Source organism: Pholcus phalangioides, unplaced genomic scaffold (genome assembly GCF_987345545.1).
Source record: "Pholcus phalangioides strain wild (caught in Gottingen) unplaced genomic scaffold, Ppha-v1.0 ptg000017l_1, whole genome shotgun sequence".
In the NCBI taxonomy this organism is placed as follows: Eukaryota; Metazoa; Arthropoda; class Arachnida; order Araneae; family Pholcidae; genus Pholcus; species Pholcus phalangioides.
Window position 1 is genome coordinate 39,123,788 of NW_028301610.1, and position 27,015 is coordinate 39,150,802.

The following is a 27,015-nucleotide window of genomic DNA, read 5'->3' on the forward strand; positions in this document are numbered from 1 at the left end:
GTAATGCATTAGATAAATTTGTGAATGCAAAATTTTGGCAAAAACTTTAAATTTAAAAAATAAATAAATAAAATATAAAATTACCTTCAACACTGAATAAAGAGGAGACAAACTTGTCATAGGAGGAAAATCTTCTTGTGCTAAAAACTTTGGGTCATCAATACGCATGCACCATTCTCCAAAGCAATGCATAAGAGACAACATGAGCTAAATATAATTAAAAAACTTTTAGAGGGTTATTATGAGAAACAAACTTCAATTAACATCACATATCAAAACTTCTATTCTATTTTAGGATTTTATATGACGAGAGAAATGGCCTATGCACAATTTAATTCTCCAATTGAAGCTGTCTCTCTACAAACTGTGTATGCTTTTGAAACTAAAATGAAACTGTAACATCTACAATCTGGAACAAATATTACTCATTTTGATGTCTAAAACTTCAGAAAAAATTCATGAGATTCCATATAGATCTGTATTATAGCAAAAAATTGAGACATTAGTTATTTATTTAATAAATGAACTGACAAATATATAATAATGAACTGAATTATATATATCAATGAAATAAACATTTTTTATAAACCATGCTATACAAAATAAACTATTTATTTATGTGGAACTTTATGTAGCATTTTAGGTAAAAAATCTGATCTAAAATGATTTTCAATTAGAATTCATGAACAATAAGTCGAAATTCAGGCAATACTAATACTTAAAAAAACATATTTTTTGAAGATTATATTGAATGAAATAAGCATATTGAAAAGATGGTTTACTATAATCTTTTATTAAGCAGGGCAATAGAAAAATGATCCAAAGATCCCACTACTAATAAGAACACTAAAGAAATGATTTTGATAAGAATGAAGAGCCAATGTTTTCTATACAGAAGATACCATGAAAAGTCATTCTTGAAAGCAAAGAATATGATGAGGAATTTTGCGAAGAGTTACTGAACACTATTATAGGAGATAGAAAGGAAGAGCAGAGGGGGAAAGCTGAAATCGAGGAGCAGTGGGCGAAAGATACAATGGAAGAGTAGCAGAAAAAAGATAAAATCAAGGAGCAGAGGAAGAAAGATATAATGGCATTGGAAGAGCAGTGGAGGAAAGACACAGAAGAACAGCATATGAGATTAGAAATCGAGAAACTGAAAATTGAGGTTGAATCACGATCAAATGGGAGGACCCAGTTTGAAAGCATTAAAAGTCCTAGCAGAGAGTTACAAAATCTGATGCAGAGGTTCAATATGAATAAAGATTTAAGTCTCTATGTAGTGCTCTTTAAGCAACGAGTTCGCTGTGTATCTCTACCAAAAGGAGGAATGGATCTCTCATCTTCTAGGAATAATCCCTTATGGGATAAATCAACTGATTATGTGGGAGCCCGAAGAGAATGTGGAGAATTGTGACCTAGTAAAGGATCTGTTGATGAAGAGATTTAAATTGACAGGGGAAAGGTTCCATCAGCTGTTTGTCTCGCATCAGAAAAAATGCAGATCAGTACTTGGTGAGACTTTCATCAGGAATTATGCACATATTTTGATGGCTGGACAACAGTTTTAAAAATAACAACATTTGATCAGTTAAGGGATTTGATCACATCACGGATAAAATTAAAAAGAGACACCCAGCAGATTTCCAACATTATCATTTAAAAGAATGGAGTAACTTTGTCTTTCCTAGTAAGCAATCAAAAATCTTGATTACGAAAGTGTTAGGAAGCCCATTAAAAAACATCACATGCTGGTGAGTGGGAATGGAAAAAAATTCCCAAAGCCAACATTCTGAAATTTCCAGGACAGGTCGACAGAAACAGAGAAGTGGAAGATGAATACTTAGAAACAGACGAACTAAGAAAAACAACAGACAGAATCAAGTAAGTTGTTACAGATGTGGTAACATTGGTCATTTGAAGTTCAACATCATTCAACAAGGACACCAAGAGGCAGGAAATGTAAGTTACGAATATTTGAAAGTGCTAGGATTGTAAAGGTTCCTACCAAACAGACAGAGTTATGAAATTTGACTGTGAGCACTCATCAACACGGCCAGTGAGGTGTGCCTCTTAGGCAAGAATGTAAACAGAGAAGCCGTTGTGACATCCTGGAATTGACAAATAAACCCATACTTCTATCTGGAATTGGTATGTTGTGTGTGTGGAATAAAGGTTTCTTTGAGCAGGAAGTTGATCTGGATGTAAATTGTTTCACCCTCTGCATGTTGTACCCACAACATAACTGAACTTTCAGGAAGCGATTGGAGCTGATATTCCCAACCAAGTTTCATTGTACTTGAATGAAAGTGAGGTCACTTTTCATAAGAACAAGGAGAAAAGTTTGCTCATGTAGATTTGTTCTGAACTGAATCAAGATTTGTTTATTTGAGAAGTAAAATTTTTAATCATGATTAACAATCAATTAATTGGACCAGTTTTTTCTTAATGTTATTGTTCATCTAAAGCCTTTGAATACCTTTCTTATAATAAGCTTTGATTATTTTACTCAGAACTTTTATTTTTGAAAAATAGTCTAATTTCAGCTAGATATACAAGATTTAGACAAATTTCAAATACATCTAGGTACCAAATGTGATGTTTAAAAGATATCTTTACTAAATATAATACGACTAGCCATTCAAAAAGCCCAGAGCGAGCAGTTGTTATTGTTATTTACAAAAAGCAGCACCAACATGGCTGCTTCCGTCCACACGAAAACTCCTCATATTAATTAACATATCACACTAAAAAGATAACACAGATAATAAAACAAGAAGTAAACACTTTTTAAAACATCCAGCATCATAAAAGTATTAATATCTTAACCCTTTGACTATGAATTTAAAAACAAAATGACCTCAGCTTTCTGTGAAAATGAACAAAATAGGTCACAAGTAGGGCAAATCTGGCATTCGGATTTTTTGGGGGACATATACGTTTCATTAGTTATCAAAGGATTAAGTTATTAAATGGATGTCACTAAAAATTTTATTTACTTTTTTATCTTCTTCATCTACAGGGCTGTTTGGATTTGGCAGCAAGCTGCCAAGAGTGGACGTCAGAACCTGAAAGAGCATAAATACTGTCAACCCAAATACTGTAATACTGTGCACTTAACATACAAAAAACATTAAGGAGATTTTTTTATATTGTAAATTTTTAAAAAATGAGTACTTCAAACTATAAAAATCATATGAACAAGAACTAAAAAAATGTGAGAAGGGAATATATTCTTTTATGGAAGGTGGGGAAGAAGAAGAAAGTTCTTATCAAAGGCAGGAGCAGGTCAGACAAATTTACATGCTCTAACTAGTTAACATTTTTATGAGTCACACCTTGAAGATCTCATCTCTGAAAGTTAGACATAGCAAGATATTTCTAAGTAGAGACCTGTAGTTGCAACAAAGTTTGTGACAATACTTACCCAAAAATCAAGCAGATTTCTAAAATTTTTTTTAAAGTTGCAAAAATCTGAATTTGAGCAATGAAATAGATAAAACTTTCATCTTAACTCAAAGAAATAATAGCTTAAGCATTAATCATTATGTCAAAATCCCCTTATGACGGAGGAAACAGCTGTTCCTAGAAACAGGCAAGGCAACATTTGGCATGAAGCCTCTCAGCTTTTCTATTTCCCATGTAAACAGGGCTAATGTTTGCTTTTTTAAACCCCTCAAAGCAATACAGGTTTTCCCTATTTTGATGGGAGTGAGTGTGTGGTGTGTATAACTCTTTCCTTCAGTAGAATCTCACCAAAAATGAAATCAATAAGCCTCCCGTGTGGTATGGCACCAAGGGCGTTCACAGAAGCTATCTTTTTGGGGAAGGGCACACTGATGAATAGGGGTATGGGGAGGATATAACAGTAAATCTCTTCGATATATATCTTGTGTTACTAAATTTCACACAGCATCTTAAATCAATGGAAATTTTTGAAAACAGTAAACAAAAGTATTTTCTTCCAATATTTTATTTATTTTTACAAAAAATATTTTAAATTTTCGATCATCTTGGGAGAGGCATTGGGAAACTACCTCCCTTCCTGAGTACCCTCTAGCAATGTGTGGGGAAAGTCTGAAGTGAAATGGGGAGAAAGTGCACATTACCACTGCACTTCCTGTACTGATATTTGTATGTTCTGTATTGCAAGACACTACCAAACTTTTTGTGTAAGTGGAAGAAAAAGGAAATTCTTTGTTCAGAAAAAGTTTTTCTTCCATCGTAACTGGGTTAAAAACCAGTATTTAATACAACGCCCATGAATACAGCTGTACTTGCCAATTTGTTGAAAGAAAAATGTACAATTAATTCAGAAAAAAAAGAAATAATGCAAATATGAAAACAATAAGGTTGAACAAGTGGAACTTCAATTTTATGTTCCTGCGTTACATATTTTTGTGCTACATACATGTTTTAGGGGTTCACCACACACACACAAATTTTCCTATATTTTTTCATTGTTTTCCTCTTCTATTTGGTACATTATATAGCTGTTCTTTACATTTTGAATATTTTTTAGATGTGTAAGTTATCTATTGCAGAATATTTGATACTTTACCCTATTTTCTTTGACAAAATACAGAGTGAGCCACAGGTTTGTTTCATATAATTTCAGTACTTCTCAGTGAAAAAATACAAAAGTTGATGAGCAAGCGTTTCAAAGTGTCCAGCTTATCTGTCCATAGTAGCCACAACAAACCACCATAATACGGGTTATAACACATTCAAAAGAAAAAAGAATGTTTCAGACTATACTTCTGTTTTCAAAATTTTAAAAAAAGGGTTAATTTCTGACATTGCCATTTAGAGGTATGCAAGAATAATTAGAGAAACATTATTCATTGGCTGAAAATTTGTCAAATGCAGTGATTCCTAAATGATGTGTTGCACCTGGTTAGGAACTATGAGATAGATTATGGACGTAGCAAGAAATTTTAGGGATCAGATTATCATTCATTGGAAGTGGTACCAGTGATGATTATTTATGTAATAGATTACCAATTAATGTGTCATGGCACTTTTGTCATGACAGACTGAGGCTAAAAAAAAACTATATTGGAAAAAAATCCAACTACTTACTTTATCTTTTACATAGAGTATAGACCCTCCTCTGCTCACATCTATTTTGGCCCATTCATAGAGTTAATCAAATGCTCATTTTCTGGAACACTGGTTAGATGTTTTATTTCAGTGCTCTGTATATCTAGAACTGAGACAAACTTTAATCCCTCACACATCCATAGTTTCTTTTATAGAAACTAAAAACGCCTGAAGATGAAAAGGGCTATGAATAGGGCTCATGGTATTGCTATCACTGCCATCTGAGGTTTGCCAAGAAATTGTAACACAAATATCATAAAGTTTATTTGGACCAGCCTGATCTTGAGCAATAGTTTTGCGACAAACTTTTCTTTTCTCAAGAGCATTAATGAATATATGCACTGAATTATCACTGACATTAAGCTTCTCAGCAATCAATGTAGTGGTGAAATGTCAATCTTTGTTTAGATACAGTGTGTATGTTCACCATTTCTCCTGTGTTATCTGTGCTCAGATGCTCCTTTTGTAGGTTGTTTTTCCAAAGATTTGTGTTTGATTCTACTCAAAAGCTGTACCTGTACGACATACAGTCATAAACAGCAGTTAATTTAATATGTTATCCTAGTTAAGATGTTGTCAGAACTATCAGGATATAGTAAAATTTTATGAGAGAATTTTCTCAAATGTTTCTATATGGGGGAAGAAAAATGGGACTCTCAAAATGGAACTTTTTTAAACAGGAAAAGTGTTGACATCTCTAACAAGATACACAGTATGAGGAGGTTTTTTTTAACTAATATAACTTTCTTTTATTTTAAAACAGTTAATACAAAATATAAAAAACTTAAAAATGCACCAACAATAGTTGATATGAATATATGCATGTGAAACAGATAAAAATGATTGGCTTGATTGATGAAATAATTTTTTTGCTCGCTCTGATGCATTTATCAATTCAAAAGTATTATTATAACAGCTGGCTTACTTCAATTATCTTTCTAATGAGATCTGGATACATCTTGAGAACTTGTTTAGCATGATCAGACAACATCATTAACATATCTGATGCTACTTGAGCCACAGGTTTACAGTTAAACTGAAAAAAAATTCGACAAGATTTTCAGAAAAATTATGCTATGAGCATTTTATAGTTTGACTGAGGTACTTTAATCTTTAATTACTCTATTCTAAACTGCCATATCAATAGACCCTACAATAGAGACTCAAAAATGAGCATTTTAACATTCTTTGATTAATTTGGTTTTTATTTATTTTTTAATTACTTTTTTTAAATTGGAACAGATTAAAAAAAGATATTTATTAATTGATAAATGGAAAACAGAAAAAAAATGTTTCGGTTTGAAACATGAACTAGTCACAAATTTACAATGATGAAGTTTTGAAGAAATATGAAGATTTATATTTCACCCCCATCCATTTTACATAAAACTTTTCCTGAACAAAAGTACAGAAGATTACTGATTTATAACCTTTTTGATTTGCAGCTTCAAAATTTTGAATTGTTATACAATCATTTATTTCATGGACATATATGCATAGAAAACTGTTATGGTATTTCGTTTTAAGAAAATTATTGCATGAAATGATAGCTGATAACCCCAATATTACATATATATATATATATATAACAGGGAAACATACAGTCCACTCTTGTGCATAACGTAAAAACCAATGGAAATCATTTAACTAACACGGAAAAATGACTATAATATGAAAGAAATTAAATAAAACCAGTGTTGGGATGATGTCTGGTCTTGTAAAAATCATCAGTGTAAATGTCCACAAAGCAGAATGTTTTGTATTGTTCTTCAACGAGCCTTTAGCTGACTGAAAATGTTCTGCAGTAAAAATCCCCAACTTTTTCGATAAAAACTATGTAATGCAGGGTATTAAAATAATGTGTTCAGAAGTCATTGAGCATTAGTTTTATTTCAAAAATTATTCCAAAACGTCTTTGGTATTGAGCTTCTCACAGTTTGAAATGACCTGCTGGTATTATCAGCTGTCTGTGCACTGAATTGTTTTCAAACCGAGCTGTTTGTAAACCAAGGTTGCTCTGTTTGTATGAACTCACGCCAACAACGTGCAATGATAATAGATTTGTCGCATTCTTGATCACTGCTATAGGTCTCTTAAGCTGTACCCAAAACCTTGGAATCAAGCCTCTCCGTAGTGGCAATGTTCATCGCTGGGAGGGGGTGGGAGGACCTTCAAAAAATAAAAAAATAAAGTTACAGGAAAAGTCTGGACTTTTTTTGAAAAGACATAAAAAACTAACCAAAAAAATTCTCATGATATATATATTTTCTTTTTGAATAAAATAAATTTTCTTAAACTGCGGAAAAAACCGTGAATCTGACATACTATATCAACCTAGCAGTAACACCTACTTCAAGAAACACCAACTCTGGCCATATCACAATATTGCAATTTACTGCCATTAATGAGATGGGTTGGAAGTGAAGGCGCTATCTACCGGTGGTATAAACAAATAATGAGAATCATCTCAGGCTCCACTGTCAGTCCCACCCTTGTGGGGGCCATGCCTATCATTCAAGTTGGGAGGGGGGGGGGGCTGTTTGGTACACATACAAAATTTGGCAAAGATTATTACTATAAACAGGGGTGGCTTTGTGCCAAGGTTCTGATTATGTGCCATTCACAGATTTCAAGACAAGCATTTCTTGGGAGAATATGGAGTATCGGTTTCAAGATTTTTCATACCAATTCAGGAGCTGTAGGTGACTCACTGACCGCACTTATTGCATCAGCTGCTGTCTGGAGGATTTTTTATATTATATTGTGATTAACACAAAATTTTTCCAGTGTGTAAACCTTTCCTGGTGCAGCTAGTGTGTGTTTTGTGGAAACTAGGTAAATTAATATTTCTATGTAGAACTTACTTAAGATTAGAAATACTTATTTGAATTTTAAAAATACTGCATTTCGACAGAAATATGACGTATAAACAAAAAAATGAGGATACAGGTGGCGACTTTGTGCCACCTGTTTTTTCAGCGGTTTTGCCTTCTTTTCACTAGTTTGATATTTTTTTTGTTCTAGAAAAGGCTCACAAGTATATGTAGAAGATGAGTGGTTGCTCCTACTGCAATCACTCAAATGAAACGCTTGAAGAGGCTCTTTGTGCGATAAGAAACAAGTAGATGCTCACCAATTTTGATCATAGTGAGGAGGCATGTGTAAGGGCTATAAAAAAAGTTGGCAAAATTTACTCATGCCCTGACCCAGCCAATGAAATTTGGTATCATAGGCGCCAAATCATCAAGAAACCTCAACCAAATGGCAGTGACAATAAGTTTGTAGTGGATTCGAAAAAATAAATGCTATATTACAATGTTAAATTTTTAAAAAGAGCCTCATATTTTCAAGTTTTGAGTCTTCTTTATTCTTGTTTATGCTCCAGCAAATTAAAATGTTCCAAGAAAAGTAAAAAAAAAATGTTTTCCTCACTTAAAAATGTCTTCAAATTGTTTTTTTTAGGTTTCAGAGATCTTCATTTTATTTGCATAAGTAAAGTTTGTCTTAAGTAAATTCAAAAATGCCCTTATTTCAGGCAAAAATAACTTTTTAAAGGGTTCCTAGAAAATTTAACACCTGGAATTCAATAAAACTGAGTGCAACAATATGCCACGACTTGTTTCCAAAGAGCTATAGGCAAGAAAATGTGATGGCACATAGTCATTACCCACAGCGGGCGAGTTTGTGCCACATGTAAAAAATCCCCTGTCCCCCGTCCTTGCTGTCATAAGTTTTTTTTTAAATCAGAAATCGAAAGCTGAGATGTGAGGCTACCTTTAGTAAAATTCCAGCAGCCTAGGCAAAGTATTAGGGAAAATATCAAAGAAAAACCTCTAAAAGTGACACAAACATAGGTGCCGGAACCTAGGGGTTGAGGCCATTTGAGTTCTCCCCCCCCCCCAATAAATTTTGTAAGGGCCCCCTCCCAATAATTTATGTAAAAGCAATGCAATGCACCTTCCCTCTCCTGCATATGCACTTGAGTCCCATATACACAGGATGACCAGCAACTTCAACCTTTAATGTTTTGTTCATGTTGACTCCTCTTGACACAAAGTCACCCCAGTTTAAGGTATGAATTTGTAGATTATAGAGAATATGCACATAGAGAATCAATTATATATACATAATATATATATATGTTGAGTTTTTCATTCTACAGCGCCATCTGTGAGTGAAATTCAAATTTTCTTTTAATTATCAAAAAGAACTTTAGGCCATGAAAAGTTATCTTGGTGTAAACTACACCTTTTCATGTCAACTGTTGATTTTTTATTAATTTGATATTTATTCTTGGCTTGATAGTTATTTTTTGGAGATGAGGTCTTTGCGTGACATCATTTTGTACTCAATAGGATAACACAATTTAGAGAAATCCTTGAACAAAAGAAATTTCTAAAAAAATATTAGTCTTCCATAGTTTTTCAGGATTTGCCATAGTTCTGTATGTTATGGTAGAAATCTGTAGAAACTTCAGAAACTCTTCAATAGTTGGCAAGTATGTGTACCATATAATGCAGGGGTAAATACCCACACATAACAGGCCTGTAACAAATACTACATTGTTTATTTTTTTTGGAGCTTGTGACATTTAGGTTTTAAGTTGATACATCTTTCATTGATGAGTTGAATTTTCTATTTTTTCATAAGCACATGATCTTTAACATTTTTGTTTGCGTTGAGTAATTTTTTTGCTGCAAGGTATTAAAATGTTGTACCTTCTTGGATATGTCCTATTCAGATTTGGGATCAAGTAACTAACTGGGAATCCTAAGTGACATTTTTCAGGTGAGGGACCGCTAATACTAAGTAGCTATTATTGTTGATAACAAGGTCAAATTTGGTCATAACAGCATCATGCTTAAAAATGGTGGAATCGGGTAGGAAAACAACAACTGGAAATTGTGTGAGCTGGATCACTGTAGAAGTTTGCATGATTGACATGCTCCCAGGACACCCACTCAAAAAATTATAAAAAGTAGGGGGGAGCTTCCAAATCAGAAAACATAATCAATTAAAAAAGAATCGCAAAATTTTTTTCATATTTTTTATAGCACTATTTCAGCATTCTATAAGATTGGCTTGATTCAAACAAAATGACAGAAATGACTTGGTAACAAACACAATGTTGAGCCAAAACAGCATATTAGCAACCACAGATAATTCTTTTCTATCTCTCCTCAAAATATATTACATTCTTTTTTTGAGAAGTCTTCCAAAGTCCAGTCTGTCCACACCCTTCCTCAATGTACAGCAAATTATGAAGACATGTAATTCGTTTAAGAATGATGCTCCCACGAGACCACTTCCAGAGGCACAGTGCAAAATGTGCAAGTTACAAGGTAAAATGTAAATAAGTTAAGGTGAAAACCAGATGGTTTTGCTACACTGTCTTTTTTAAAGGGATTTCTTTACATTTTACTATTCAATGCCAGTGTCATAATTTTTGACAAATGAAGCATTTTCATTTCTAGCTCTTTGCAGAGCTTTGTAAGCATTGTTTATGCGTCTGCTCATCCTAAAAATACAGAAGACAATTGAACGCTATTGGGTAGCATCAAGATCACAAAACCTAGAATAGGCTTATATATATAACTGCTTTTTTGTGAACTGTTGTTTCACCTATACACAAAATGTGCACCATAATTTCAAATGATGAATGTCAGTTACTGTATAATGAATAGTCCAAGATCATGAAGTAGTAAATACAAAAATATTTTTTCCAGGTTTCAATAACTACTCAACTCATTGACACAAAATGAGTTTTTGAATCCTCAAACTAAACAAAAGAAACATTAATACACCAAATCGGCCACATACAACCCCAAACAACCTGCAAAAAACTAACTAACAATTAAATTAACAATTTCTGCATTGGCAGAATTATTAATTGCAATCTACTACATTTATATCATTTGGCAATATATCAATGATTCTCTCTTCCTTTAAAAACAGTTGCATGAATTTTGTTTTCTGGATTTGGTAAGAAAGTAGGAAAAGCAGGACAAAAGTAAAAAATTGTAGGAAAAATAGGACAAAAGTAGGACCACTGGGAGACCTGCACATTCCATAATAATAGTGCTATTTCTTGTGCTAACTCTACTCAGGTCAAGAACAGTTAGCACAAGCCCTTTTCTTCTGAAAATATGTTTTGGGTGGTATGGATAAATTTAATAAATAAATTTAATTTCAATATACAGAAACGCGCATGTGAGGTCTCTTTCCACTAATTATACGTGAAGTGTGAGTACAAGTAGTAGGTACTTGAAGTAAAGTACAAATGATTGGATACCAAGGAGGAAGAGTTTTGAAAACGTCTTCACAGTCCAGGTGAGTTCTCTACTATTAAGCTACAAAGGACATACATTTTTTTCCTCTTCGAGCATATGTTTATGCTGAAAGGGGCAGCATTCCAACTCAGCTAACTGCTCATAACGGCATTCAGTGAGAGGTTGATAGTTGATTTATATTTTCAGTTTAAGCTCAAGTTTACAGATCTGGAAGTGATAAGTTGGCAAAGTTGCAATTACTGGAAGAGTACTGGAGTGCCAAAGTTCCTTGACCAAGTAAAACTCAGAAAAAATTTGAGAGCTGTTTATTTGATTTGATGCTGTCAAGAAGTTGGAACGGTAAAAATTCTGATGGTATGGACAAAATGGTCAGATGGTCAAACCTCGAAATAATGTGAAGCAAATTAGTTGTTATTCCTGTTGTGGCGCTACTTGTCTTGTACAATTTTTATATTTTTATTATATTTTTTATGCCACTCACTAGCTAGGCATTATCTAGTGTGTTCTTGTATTGGAGTTCAGTCTGGCTCCAACTGTCGACCGAACATATCCTAAAAGTCTCTCTCTCTCCTATTAAATAACTAAAAAAAGAAAGAAGTCATGACTGTATGTTTCCGAAATAACAACCAGACACATCCACCAGCACTAGCATCACCATAGTACTGGTGACCCACGTAAAGCAGATGTTTGACAGCCACGAACGCGCAGACGAAACTACTCTTTCTCGCTTCGTAATATGCGACTTGCTGCATTTTTTTTTCCCCTGTGTGTGGTGCGTTTGCTGACTGATTGAGAGGGCATCTCCTCAATTCTCTTCCTGGATTGTGCTGAACTTTTTTTTGGATATGCCGAACGCTACAGAAGAAACAGGTATGTCTTCTGAATTAGAACTTTCGCGTGTTTCTTTTCGCGCGCCTTCGATGTGGAAATCCGATGTCGATCTTTGGTTTTTTCAGATTGAATCAAACTTTAAAATTGCCGGAATTACTGATCCTAAAACGCAATTTCACTGTGTTGTGACAGCTCTCGATGTTGAAGTGTTATCATATGTTAGCGATTTGATCAGAGCTCTTGTTACAGATGATTCTTACAACCAGTTAAAAACACGCATTTGTCAACAGTTTTCACTGTCGGAAACTTCCCGCTTACGAGTTCTACTCCAAGAGCTCACTCTTGGGGATAAGCGACCTTCTCAGTTGTTGCATGAGATGCATACATTAGCTGGCAAGAAAATTTCAGATGAAGTGCTTAAAACCCTTTGGTTACAACGTTTGCCTATCCATACATAGCAGATACTTTCTGTTAGTAAGGATACATTGCCGGATTTAGCAGAAATGGCAGATAAAATTACCGAAGTCACTGGGCACACACCGACTATTTCTGAGGTCAGCCGTAATGAAACCATCAGCTTGCAATCACTTCAAAGTCAAATTTCGACTTTGACCGTTGCTGTTGACCGCTTATCCCGCTATAGAGAGAAAAATTTTAATGAAAAGGGAAGAGTTCGTTCAAATTCTCGGTCTAGAGAGAGGTCTAGTAGTAATGGTACACCCAAACATAAACCTTATTGTTGGTACCATTTCAAATTCGGTCGAAAAGCATCAAAATGCATTAAACCCTGTGACTGGTCGGAAAACTAACTGGCCCATCTGTTTTGGCGACAGCAGGTGATGGCCGGCGTTTAGTTCGCCTTTTTGTTCATGATCGAAAATCCGGTACTGGTTTTTTAGTGGACACAGGCGCTAGCATTTCGGTTTTCCCACGAGATACACAGGTACATAAAGCAGCAGATACAAACTTTTCGCTATACGCAGCTAATGATACTAAAATTTCTACGTATGGTTGCAAATCTTTATCAGTGGATTTAGGGTTACGCAGACTACTTAGGTGGTTCTTCGTTATAGCTGATGTTAATCACCCGATATTAGGTGCTGATTTCTTAGAACATTATGGTCTATTAGTTGACGTAAAAAAGTTTCGTTTGATTGACAGTTTGACTTCACTTTCAATCAAATGTAGCAATGCCAGTTGCCCTACATTAGGCTTAAAGACCATTAGTGGAGATTCGCCCTACTTGAAAATTTTATCTAAATTTCCAAATCTAACGAATCCTTCTATGCTTGGGGCTACTTCTAAAAAACACTGCATTACACATTGCATTACTACTAAAGGTTCTCCTGTCTTTACCAAAGCCCGCAGACTTTCTCCAGAGAAACTTGCTATTGCAAAGCGTGAAGTTCAAACGCTAATGGATCAGGGCATACTGAGACCTTCAAAAAGTCCATGGGCAAGCCCGATACACATTGTTCCTAAATGTAATGGAGAATACCGTTTATGTGGGGATTACAGAAAACTTAATTCTATAACGTGTCCAGACAGATATCCTATACCACATGTTCATGATTTCAGTTACGGTCTGCAGGGAAAAAACATTTTTTCTAAATTGAACGTGGTTAAGGCTTATCATCAGATACCTTTAGATCCTGAGTCTATTGAAAAAACTGTCATTATTACCCCATTCGGACTTTATGAGTACTTATATATGTGTTTTGGATTGTCTAATGCAGCACAATCATTTCAACGGTTCATAGATATTGTCTTAAGAGACTTGAACTGTTATGCATATTTAGATGACGTACTAGTTGCATCAGCAACAGAAGAAGAACATCTTAAAGATCTTGAATTAGTTTTTGAACGTTTAAACAGTTTTGCCATAATTCTTAATCCTGATAAATGCATATTTGGGAAATCTGAGATAGAGTTCTTAGGATTTTTGGTTAACAGCAACGGCATTTCTCCTTTGCCAGAAAAAGTCGACATTCTTCGTAATTATCCGCAACCAAAAACGGTTGATGAACTTTGAAGATTTCTAGCAATTCTCAACTTTTACCACCGTTTCTTAAAAAACGCAGCATCTGACCAGGTTCCCTTACACGATTTGTGCATAGGAAAGAAGAAAAAAGATAAATCTCTCATCGCCTGGTCGGGGGAAACTATTGCTGCTTTCGAAACGTGTAAACATGCTATTACCAATGCAACGCTTTTGGCTCATCTTAAACATGATGCTCATCTTTCGTTGACAGTCGACGCATCAGATTTCGCTCTCAGAGCTGTTTTACAACAAACTTCCGATGGTGTCGTCGTACAACTCTCATTTTTTTCTCGAAAGTTAACGACAACTGAAAAGAACTATAGTACTTATGATCGCGAGTTGCTTGCGGTTTATAGTTCTATTAAACATTTCAGACACATGTTAGAAGGCAGATTATTCACGATCTACAGTGATCATAGGCCTCTAATTTATGCTTTTCACAGAGTCAATGATAACAGCTCTCCCAGATAACGTCGTCACTTAGAATATATATCTCAATTTTCTACGGACATTCGTTACATTCAGGGTGAGCGAAATATTGTAGCGGATGCTTTTTTTCCAGATTGTCCGAAATTAATTTACCTGACTCGATTGATTACGCAGCTATTGCTACTTCACAGAGTACAGACGCCGAATTAACGGCCCTCCGACAACCAGGTGGGGTGCTCGATATAAAACCTATAAAATTTGGTCCTCAGGGTACAGAACTTTTTTGTGATTTATCAACTGGAATTATCCGTCCCTACATACCAGAAAAACACTGATATCACGTGTTTAGGGTCCTTCATAACCTCGCCCATCCAGGCGTTGAATCAACAGCAGACCTTATTCGTCAACGATTTGTGTGGAGTTCAATACGCAAGAATGTCCCACGATGGACCAGGGCGTGCATCGAGTGTCAACGTTCAAAAGTGCATCTCCACGCTTGATCTTCCATCGGTGCATACCCTTTGCCTCAGTGCAGATTCTCGCACATTAACATCGACATTGTTGGTCCTCTTCCTCCTTCTCGGGGTTTCACCTACTGCCTTACCTGTGTGGATCGATACACCAGGTGAGTAGAGGCTTTCCCGATGGAAAACCAAAAAGCAGAAACTGTCGTAGAGACATTCTACTCTGGCTGGATTAGCAGATTCAGAGTTCCGGAATCGGTTACCACCGATCAAGGGAGACAATTCGAAAGTGATTTGTTTCGCGCATTCGTTCGTTTTCTTGGAACTCAGAAAACATGCATGACAGCGTATCATCCGGCCTCCAATGGCATCGTTGAAAGGTTCCACCGGCAGCTCAAAGGTGCCATACGCTGCAATGCCACGGAACGTTGGACTGAAGTGTTACCTACCATACTTCTGTCCATCAGAACCAGCATCAAACCAGACATCAACACTTCTGCTGCTGAGATGGTTTATGGATCACCATTGCGCCTACCTGGTGAATTCTTCCGTAGTTCCGATCCTCAGCCAACACAGCCGGAATTTCTATGTGCTCTACGAGATCACATAAACACTTTACGTCCGATTCAAACTTCAAGGCATGGGACTCACAACATTTTCGTTCATAAAGAACTTGCTGTTTCTTCCCATGTGTTCGTGCGGCTGGACACCGTACGAAAGCCCCTTCAACAACCATATTTGGGGCCATATGAAGTGATTGAACGATCTCCAAAAGTATATACAGTGAACATGAAAGGCAAACTAACGAAAATCTCAATAGACAGATTGAAACCAGCATTTTTGCTTGATTGCACTTTTAATGAGCAATCACCATCCACTGAACCGAAACAGCCTTATGTAACTCGATCAGGGCCTACGGTTCGTATAAGAATTCCTTGATATTATTCTTATTTAGATATTTTTTGAAATGAATAATATTATTGTTTTTTGCAACATTTTTTGAAAATTAATATTATTTTTTGCAAAATTTTCATTTTTCAATTTTCTTATATGTATATATGTCTATTATCTATTCTAGTAATCATTTTTGCATATATGTACATTTACTAATTTTTTATCATTTGTAATTTGTTTTTTGCTCGTATATTGTCATTTTGCTGTATATTGTCATTTTTTTTTTTGTATTGTGCCATATGCCGTCCTTCAGACTCATGGGGGAGTACTGTGGCGCTACTTGTCTTGTACAATTTTTATATTTTTATTATATTTTTTATGCCACTCACTAGCTCGGCATTATCTAGTGTGTTCTTGTATTGGAGTTCAGTCTGGCTCCAACTGTCGACCGAACATATCCTAAAAGTCTCTCTCTCTCCTATTAAATAACTAAAAAAAGAAAGGAGTCATGACTGTATGTTTCCGAAATAACAACCAGACACATCCACCAGCACTAGCATCACCATACTGTAATGAAATCAGTCAAATGAGGAGAAATTGTCACTACTTAAATTTGAAGTGTTATGCCTGAAAACCTTGAGTTGATTACAATAAATGTGAAAATGCATCCAAAAATGAGAAATGGACATAAGTGATTTTCTGTATCCTGTGGTAGTTCTCAATGATTATACTTGTAGGGGGCGATTGTTGATCCTAACATGCAACATAGGAATTACACGAAACTTAAAAATTTATTTCTGTGATGGGACAAATCTTGACAAAGAGGCGTTTTTCCATTGAAGTCAAGATTCAAGATCTTGAGGACTAAAATTATCATTTCGTTAGGTTCCGTGGAAAAATTGATAATTGGTAAATACTTGAAATAATTTAATTAATTGTTGATTTTCAGTATCATGAGTTGCATGATGCTATGATTCAGTATGAAGGTATAGTGGGACAAAATGAGAGCATTTGTGCAGCAGTCTGACTTGACAGTTCCCCAAAGACAAACAGTTCAGGATTTTTTAGAGACCTATTCTAATTTGTTTCATGAACTTACCTGGAAAAGCAAATACAACAAAACACACACTGTATAGTGACACATGGATTTTCTGTCTTTAAGCCACCTTTCAAGTTACAAAAATAAAAAATAGGACATTATGAAAAGCGATGGTCAGGAAATGTAGAAAATACAGTAATACCCGAATTAAGCCAGTCATTCCTCTCAAGATTAACAATGCAGGCCAAGGAAAATTTTTCCACTGATATTATAATGAGACAACTAAGTTTCTTGTGAAATCTTATGACTATAATGTATTGCATTTAACAATGCTTGCCAAAAAAATTGTCAAATGGGGAAAAATATTGATTATGGCTGAAATTGACTTTGGGCTAGAAATAAAATATGTACTGCGGCAAAAAATTCTATTTCAAAAAAAAAAAATCTGCATTTGTCTGCTAAATCCATGAAATCGCAACATAATTTTAGACCTAATAAATAAAATACAGTTTCTATATTCTGTTTTATTTGCCTCAGTCACAAGCAGGTCTGAAAATTATTTATCCGATTTCTGTCTGTCCGTGAAAATTTTCAATTCTTTTTTCTTGTCCCCAAGTGAAAAAAATTTTAAGAACACATTTATTTTATTCAGATGATGTGGCGATACATTCCACTAATTTTGAAGCCCAAATTCAGAGTATGAAAGAAGTGTATTCTTGTTTATTAGCATTTGGATTGACTTTGAAGGTGGAGAAATGTTCATTAACAAAAAAAAATGTTAGCTTAATTATTTCAGGATGAGATTGATGGAGTGAGGTTGGGAAGTACAATCTTAGAAAATACATGCAATACAGGAACTACTGTCTCCAGTAAAATAACTACAACCCTACTTTAGCACGTGGATGGTATAGGCGACTCATCCCAGATTTTTCACAAATTGCTGAAAGCACTTCACATACATACATACATACACATCTCATTTTTCAGAAAAACTATATTAGGAAAAAAATTGTGAATAAACTGTTTATTTTTTCAAACAATTTGTAAAAACATCAAGAATTAAAATTCTCCATACACTATTCATCAGGGCTGTCGTAAGAGCATCATCGGCCTCCTAGGCCAAGTGATTTTTCTGAGGCCCTACCGACCCAATTCTCGAAAATTTGAACTGGCTCTCATTTTTGTGACGCCCCTCTTTTCATCAGGCCCGGGTGGGCCCATGCTAACGTTAAGATGGCACTCATATTCATTCATTGTTGAAAAACATCAGCATCCTGAATTTTTAGAATATTTCACCGAATCATAAGAAAAAAAACATTTTTTTTCCCTATCCAATATTTAACAGGGTTGCATTAAAAAATCAAATTAACTTTAATTATCCTGAATTTGCATCTATTTTAAATAAGTACCTCATATTTAAAAATATTCCTATAAACTCAAATGAGCCATACGAAAAAAGTTTTTATATTTTTATATATAAATCAAATATACTAAAATCCATAAGTTCTTGTATTAATGTACCTTTCTTGATCTTGATAAAACTGGGGAAGCAACTGCAGACTTCATTTAGGCAAAGGTTAATAAAGTGCATGTATTTAGCAAGACATCAAGAAAAAAAAGCCATCACCAGAGGATGAAAGAGCAAATAAAAGTAAGTGAACAAACATGCATATCTATTTTAACGTGCAAAGAGAAAGAATGCGCATAAAATAAAAAGGCAAAAAAATAAGGAAACAATTTATGAGAAATAACTTGTTTGATTAATGCACAAAATCATTAAATTACAAAAAAGTTATTGCATAACTAAAAATAAATGTCAAACAAAATTGCACTACATAAAAAAAACAGCACTGTTTCATTTTTTTATACAAAAATTACCCATCTGTTATTTGAAAAAAAATGCAATATATCACTGCAAAAGTTTTCCAAAAGTTTGTGCCCTTTTTTGAAGTTCAGACACGTTCGCAAATTTTTAGAAAAATACTGGGAAAATCATTCTGAAATTTTGGTCATATATAACCTATATTGGTACTCATCATTTCAAGTGAAAATTTAGTCACAAGCGCATTTAGGGGACAGACAAAAGTTAAATAAGAAAAAGAGTTTTTGATCAACCCTGTATCAGAAAAAAATTTAAATTTAATTATGTAGTAAAAATACTTGTGGGGCATCTCAGGCAAACGACCCCCAAGAGTCGGGTCAACAATCTTGAGCATATCACATGATCATGGGTACAAGAGACAACCGACTGGAAAACAACAGCAGGGTAGACACACGAAAGTCACTACACACGAAAGCATGAGGATCAAAATTTCTACGTCTGCCTTCTTTTTATTAATCAAGATAAATATGTGTCATCATAAGAAATAAATGTTTGTTATAAAAACAGTGACGCTGATTACTCATATCTGATTAAATAATGATTTACCACATTTTAAATTTCTACACAGTATATCTCATGTATAGCATCATGTTTTCTGTAACTTTTGTAAAAACAGGTTGAAAACTTGGCATGTTGTAAGCAAAAACCATGCGATGAAAATTGGAATTTTTGTAGAAAACATTTATATTTCCGTGAATATACCTACTATTCTCACAAAAATGCACAGAAGTACTGCAAAAAGTTGGTACAATATTTTTTTTTAAGTTGTAAGTCATTTGCTGCTTTTTCTGATACAGGGCTGATTAAAAACTTTTTTTCTTATTCAATTTTTTGTCGGTCCCCTAAATGCACTTGTGACAAAATTTTCACTATAAAATGTTAGTATCAAAATAAAGTACACATGACAAAACTTCAGAATGATTCACCCAGAATTTTTCTAAAAATTCTAGAAAATATTTAAACTCCAAAAGACAGACTTCTGGAAACAATGTATGTACCTATGTATCTGTATAAAGTGGAACCTTTTTATATCATCACCAGGGCTCCCAACAACTGAATTTGAAAAAGTAGGACAAGATTATAGTTATCATAATGTGGTCACAAACTGCTTAAAATTAAGAAAAAGTTATACTGAAAAACCAACAAATATCTATTCAATAGTTTAATATTATCTGTATACAAAAGTATTGTTGCAGAGATGTTGAATAAAAAATTAAAATTTCTGAATAAAATTATTACACATAATAATTCAATAGATACAATAACCCAGATAAGAAAATGACAAAAAAAAATTCATCAATAAATTATATATTATAAAGTTGCTTTCTGAACCAAATCTCTCACTTCCAGTTGATGGTTTTACAGTTAACATTTGATTTTACAAACCTCTAATTTATGAACTGCACGTTTTTATGAATTAATCTTCCGGTCCCAAACAATATATCATACCTTCAAATGTTTTTCCCATTTACGAACTTTCCATTTTATGAACTCTTTTCCATGTCTGAACAGGTTCGTAAAAATGAGTGTTGACACTAATTTTCATTTTAGTAATTTCATATTAATTTTGTAATTCTCATTAATTTCAAGCACTCTCTTTTCCATATAATCTGAACTCAATTTTTTTTCCAACTAACCCTAATGAAACCCTACAAAACATTTGAAAATTACCCAATTCTGCTTCGTCTGGTATTCTTAACTTGTCTCTTTTACAAGCACTTCCTTATTGTACACAGTTCTCACAATCTTAAATCTTATTAATTCTTGTATTGAAAATGACTTTCCCAGACAGTTTGAAAAATTGCATCAGTTGTTGTGAATTATATATCCGGTGATTCTAATGATATAATAAATATAGATGTATTTCAATCCTCAGTTCTATTTACAAACTACCATACATATGCAGGGCCTGTTCCTAAAACGTGCGGGCCCTGGGCTAACACAACTTTTTACACACACATTTTCCCTTTACATATAGCATTCTTTGAGACATACACACACACAAGCTTATGCAGGGGTAGTGGGGTTATGGAAGGCCTATGCCCTTCCCCATGACAATCAAAAATTTAAAATATTTGTTAACTGGTGGGGGGGGGGGCTTTGCTTCCCTGCCGACTTTGGCAGGCAACCCTCCTCCTATTTACATCATGCCACCACTTTGGAGAAACAATAAGATTCATCAAAGACTCCCGAAATGAAATGTGTCAACTTGCTCATGGGGCCCCAGCTGGAGCCCTGTCAGACCTTTCCCGTGTAAGGGCCATGAAACAAACTTTATTTGCATTGATTTCACCAACGAATAAAATACAGGGCCCTATCCAGGAGCAGAGACTGAATGCACAGATTTTTGGTGGGATTCATTGCAAACATCCGCTATTTTGAATTTTACAATGTTAAAGCAACAAAAAAAAACAAAAAACAATTCATCAAGGATCTCTGAAATGAAAGCTGTCAACTTTCACATGGGGACCCCATGCACAGGAGCTCTTTGAGACATCCCCCTGTGGGGCCATGAACAAAACTTTATTCGCATGCATTTTATCAAAAAAAAAAAATATTCAGGGACACCACATCCATAAGTCGGGGCTCCAAAAGGTAGAGAGATCTCAAATTTATATAGCAGGCTCCTTCTATTGCCAATTTATGGTGTTAAAGAAGCAAGAATCTGATTCATACAAAACTTCTGTAAACCTTCTAATCCCCCCTCGTGACATCATGAATAAAACTCATTTGCAAGAACTAAAGGTCTGAACTAATTAAACCAGGATCAGGGTCGCAACTAGGGGGGCAGGCGGGTCTCGTGCCCCGGGTGCTGGACTCGAGGGGGGGGGGCACAAATTTTATTATAGAACCTCTCCTTCAACATTACAAGGGGGCATCAAAATGTGTGCTTGCCCCGGGTGACCAAGCATCTAGTTGCGGCCATGACCAGGATCCCTCAAATAACTGAGCTGTGCACCCCCACCAATGTGAACACCCTTGCATTGATTCTAATGAGACCTATCCTGAGTCTTTAACGTTAAACCTTGTCAGACTTCTATATGAGAAAATGAACAAAATTAAAATTGTACGAATGGATAAAACCCAGGGCCCCTACAGGAGCCAGCTCATGGGGGCCTTTAGGGTCCATCCTATGAATACATAGTTAGTAACATTATGTGCAAATAGTTTCATTCATGTGATTGCACTGTGAAGAAGGGGGCTGACAGTGTTTTATATACAATACAGAGAAGCCATCGAAGGCAATCATCACTGCCCTGGATACCCAGATCCTGTTTGTTAGAGAAGTACTGGTAATATATGCATGTACATATCTCTCGTTACATGCACAAAACTTGGTCTAGATAGGTCGAACAGTTCCAGATATATTCAAGAGTTAAATTAAAACTTTACCCAAAATCATGACCAATTTCTGTTCCACGAAATCACAAAGGATTTCGATTGCATAGAAACAGGCATAAAACATTTCACTTTGAGTTTGTGATTTTATAGAGTATATAATTTTGTAAAAAAATAAAATATAGAAAAAAAGATGCCAATTTTGGCATCCGAATGGGCCTTGAAAATTTATGGATTATAGGCATCTACCCATGCAATATACAGGTTTTGTGTATATAATCATGTACAAGCTGATCCATCACTTGAAGACAACAAGAAACACAATGTGGGTCTCTCTCAAGCATTTTCCCTATAAAAACAGACAAAGGTCTGCTGATTGTCAAGCGATTGAAGGTCTTTTGATTGCCATGTTATAGTGGTGCATGTGCAGAAAAGTGACAATACATACTGGACTTTCTTCTTGGAGATTGATGAGATCAAACTTAATTTTCTGATATAACTTATTCAAGCTTTCCGAGGTTGCCAAGTCCCTCAGTGATTCATGAATATGCAATACAACCCCAACCATATTGTGAGACACATATATGGACGTCTAGCAAACCTAGACCCCCTTCCCCTCTTCGTTTTCTTTGTATCAGAGCTCCTACTACACCTAAGACAAAGTATTCTTTCCAACCGACACAAGTTCTGCAAGCTCGTGTGACATACCAGGCCACGTCTCTGCTTCGTCTGTCATCTTATGCAACTCTGAAGTTCAGAAATAGCCTTCACTTACCTTAAAAAAAAAAGGGCTCAGCTTGTAACATGGCGGTAACCAGTAATAGCGCATGAACAAAAATAATCATCGACGCAATGACACACCTTTCTTATATAGAGGGAAAAACATCGGCAGTCACAGCACAACTGGTCTGGCAGCCAAAAGAGCAAACCAATCCCAGGCTTTGGTTTTAGGTGATGTCATAGAAAAATGGAGGGAACGACCGCTGGAGTCAAGGTCGTCAGGACCAACTCATGACATCACACAGGAATAGCAATGATCCTGTTGTTAAGATCAACTCCATTATCAATGGAGTTATTAACTGAAAGCCAGAATAAAACTGCAAAACACTGCAAAAGTATGGGTGTCTGCAGCCAAGCCACCCACACCTTAACACAAGTACAATTAGATAGCATATTTCCTTACACTCGACCATGCACTATGCAAATGAAGCCCAGTCCCGACAGGCGACGCTCAATCATTCAATACAAATACAAATACCATGCCACAACAGGCAAATTGCCCAACGAGGTGGCTGACTTAAGAACATCATGGATCCCCGAGCCATTGTTTGGAGGCCATACCTACTACTGCTGCTACACCACACATGCACCCCCCCCCCCGTGGAACCCCCAACGAATCGTTACATGCGAGAATGTGCGTGTACGTGTAGTGAAACCTGACGTGAAGTTTTTTGTTTCTCTGTAATGCTTGTTATGTGTAGTGCTGCCATCTGCCCCCAGTTTTTCTAACTATGAGTGAAGTGTTATGATTGAATGATTTATCGTTGTAGGACTGTTGCTCTCTGTGGCGAGACTTTTTAACAGGGAGATCGGCTCGCATTTGCGCCTTGAAGTTGGGAACCACAGAAAACCAACTTCAGCCGACCACCACTGTGGGGTTCGAACCCGGATCCTCGCATCGCGAGTCCGTCACTGTAACCACTCGACCACCACAGCGGCATTTTTTTTTTCATTAAAAAAGTCTACATTTTAATTAAAAATTCATAAAAACTGACACCAAGTGCCATACAATAGCAAACCATTTTGACAAATATGCTAAAATTGCATCTAAGTTGACTGCACACAGTTTATCCGAAGACACCCACGGTATGCTCGACGACAGCTCTCAATATGGCCGAGGCGATGTCATACCGATCACTCTTACCGTAGACGTTGCCGAAGAAAGCGGCTGTCCTGTTGACGGGACCAAAATCCTGTTTATATCCCACAATAATGGAGGTTTTGATGGAAAAAAGGTTTTTACACATTTGGGATCGAGTAGAGCGGCGGGTTTAGACGGATCCGAGTTTATCTTCTTTCGAACTCTCACATGCGTATTCATTGTTATGGTAAAGATCAATGCAATTACAAATAATAATAATGAGTAAAACACCGCAAGAAACTCAAAGACCCAAACCGATTTCTGTAAGGACAGAGGTGTCTGTGCAGTTGTTTTTTCATCTGTGTCTGCAGAATGTTTGCAGTTAAAGAAGAGCAATGTGGTGTTATTCTTTTCAGTGGCACAATGAGTTGGAGTTTTTGAAGTGCATCAGCAAATGAAGGCAGTGTATGATTAACATGCACTGTCATTGACTGTGTGCAGGACTGGCAAAATAGTTTCCACGAGGGACAGGGAATCTATGAATGATGATATGTGAGCTGGTCAAAGTCACATCATCATTATAGACACATTGGTGAAAGAAGTTGTCCAGATAATCTATGCAAACATATGACACACAATAAGGGACGCCAGCAAGAAATTGGGAGTGCGTTTCGGTTCCATTCATGGCATCATTGAAGTGCAATTCCACCACAAGAAAGTGAGTGCACAGTGGAAATGCTTGTTTAAGCCAGTCTTGCACACGAGTAAACAATAGTGCATGTTCACAGTACACTCCATTTGTTTGTGGATGCATTTCATGAACTCCAACTTCTTGTGCCCCTGAAAAACAAACAACACTACATTGCTCTTCATTACTCGCAAACATTCTGCAAACCCAGATGAAAAGACAATGATTTCCTGTTGGACGATACTGTTGGCCCACCACAAGATTCCTTGCAACTACCTAGGGCAAGTCCATTTCATACACAGTAAGCGTTACTTTCCTTACCTTTCACTCTACTTCCACGCAAAGTTTTGCCACATTCATACAAAAATAAACCAAATTATAACAACTGTTCCGTTTTCATTTGATCTACCATTATACTGAGGAAAATCTTGGTTGTTAATATTTTTTTAATAGTTTCTTAAATTGTTTTTTTATTTTTTTTAGGAAATATTAATGTTGGAAATGCATTATTTCCAACTAAATGAATTATACAATAATAGTTGTTGAAGTGGAAAAACTGGAGCCCTTAACCCGGTTAGAGCTTTTTTTTGCATCTAAGACAATACATATCAGTTAAATTTTTTAAAGTGTTTTTGAGAAATTAACGTTCCAAGTCTAAAAAAACACAAATAAATATGAAATTCCAATTACAAGAATAAAAAAAATAAATATTCTAAAAAGACGTGTAACAAATAATTTGTTAGCTTAAGTACATTTGAAATACTGTTATGAAGTAATTAAATTACTTTTCATACAATTTGCCGCTGTGGTGGTCGAGTGGTTATAGTGCGGACTCGTGATGCGAGGATCCGGGTTCGAACCCCACAGTGGTGGTCGGCTGAAGTTGGTTTTCTGTGGTTCCCAACTTCAAGGCGCAAATGCGAGCCGATCTCCCCGTTAAAAAGTCTCGCCACAGAGAGCAACAGTCCTACAACGGTAAATCATTCAACCATAACACTTCACTCATAGTTAGAAAAACTGGGGACGGCACTACACATAACAAGCATTACACAGAAACAAAACTTTACGTCAGGTTGCACTACACGTACACGCACATTCTCGCATGTACCGATTCGTTGGGGGGTTCCGCGGGGGGGGGTGCATTTGGGGTGTAGCAGTAGTAGGTAGGGCCTCCAAAAAATGGCTCGGGGATCCATGATGTTCTTAAGTCAGCCACCTCGTTGGGCAATTTGCCTGTTGCGGCGTCGTATTTGTATTTGTATAAGTAATTGGATTCTGCTTGATGTAGCCAGCAAAATTGAAACAGAAGCAAATTTAAGAGAGCTTATTATTTGATACATTACTTACCCGAACAGCTAGAAGTAGAATAGACACAGCCTCTTTTATTTTATAATGATATGTTTTGTTCTGAAACTCTGAATACAAATATATGCCAACACTGTTTACTGCTATACACCTATTGAAATTAGTAAATAAATTTTTAATAATCATTATAAAGCAGTTCAGCCAGAAATATAATTTTCTATTTATTATGTATTTTTAGAATAATATAATATTCTATGCATGGGCATAATAATGGTGGTTCTAAAAAAGTCTTTGTGATTAAGGTGCTCCATTAAATCAACTCAATAGTCTCTATACGCTTTTTAGCAAGAAGAAACACTAAAAAATGTATTTTCTTAAAACATAAATTAAAATTTTACCAATAATTGGAAATATTTTTCTGTTACTATGTGCTATGAAGCAGGGAAGTACACACAGGATCAACATTTGTTGGAGGAACAAAATGAATTTTTCCTAGTGAAATTTTGAGTTACCAATCTTTAAAAAGCATTTAAATTAAGAGAAATTCATTAAAATAGCATATAAAAGGTATATTCGTTCGATATTTCATTTTTTTTTAAATATTTAATTTTTGTTATCACAAAAATGAGAAACTTTGCCTGGTTTTAATTTATATACAAAAATTGCCACGTTTTTCAAGACAAATAAATTCAATTGGTCGAAATTCAATTTTCGTCAGCTTGGACAGGCTTTATTAACCTCAGTCGTGACAAAACTTTCAACACTTTGCAACAGATGGCTCCCCAATTCGCATCCAAAGACCACTCGGACGCAGCAAATACAAAGGCGAACTCTTCGGATGACCAGACG

At 35.5% G+C, this 27,015-nt stretch overlaps 1 protein-coding gene across 3 annotated transcripts in view; it reads right to left on the reverse strand.

The window, feature by feature from the left end:
* The window catches only part of LOC149073033 (ral GTPase-activating protein subunit alpha-2), a 405,837-nt gene that overhangs the window by 137,998 nt on the left and 240,824 nt on the right, over positions 1 to 27,015 (reverse strand). For 2 of the 3 annotated variants that reach the window (XM_089246694.1, XM_089246693.1), the window contains 5 exons: positions 26,209 to 26,317; positions 18,613 to 18,651; positions 6,029 to 6,139; positions 3,000 to 3,068; positions 85 to 207 (listed from right to left, as the gene is read on the reverse strand). In XM_089246694.1, the coding sequence (XP_089102820.1) occupies positions 85 to 207; positions 3,000 to 3,068; positions 6,029 to 6,139; positions 18,613 to 18,651; positions 26,209 to 26,317 (451 nt within the window). The remainder of the gene's footprint in view (positions 1 to 84; positions 208 to 2,999; positions 3,069 to 6,028; positions 6,140 to 18,612; positions 18,652 to 26,208; positions 26,318 to 27,015) is intronic. The other variant, XM_089246695.1, reaches the window with a different exon arrangement.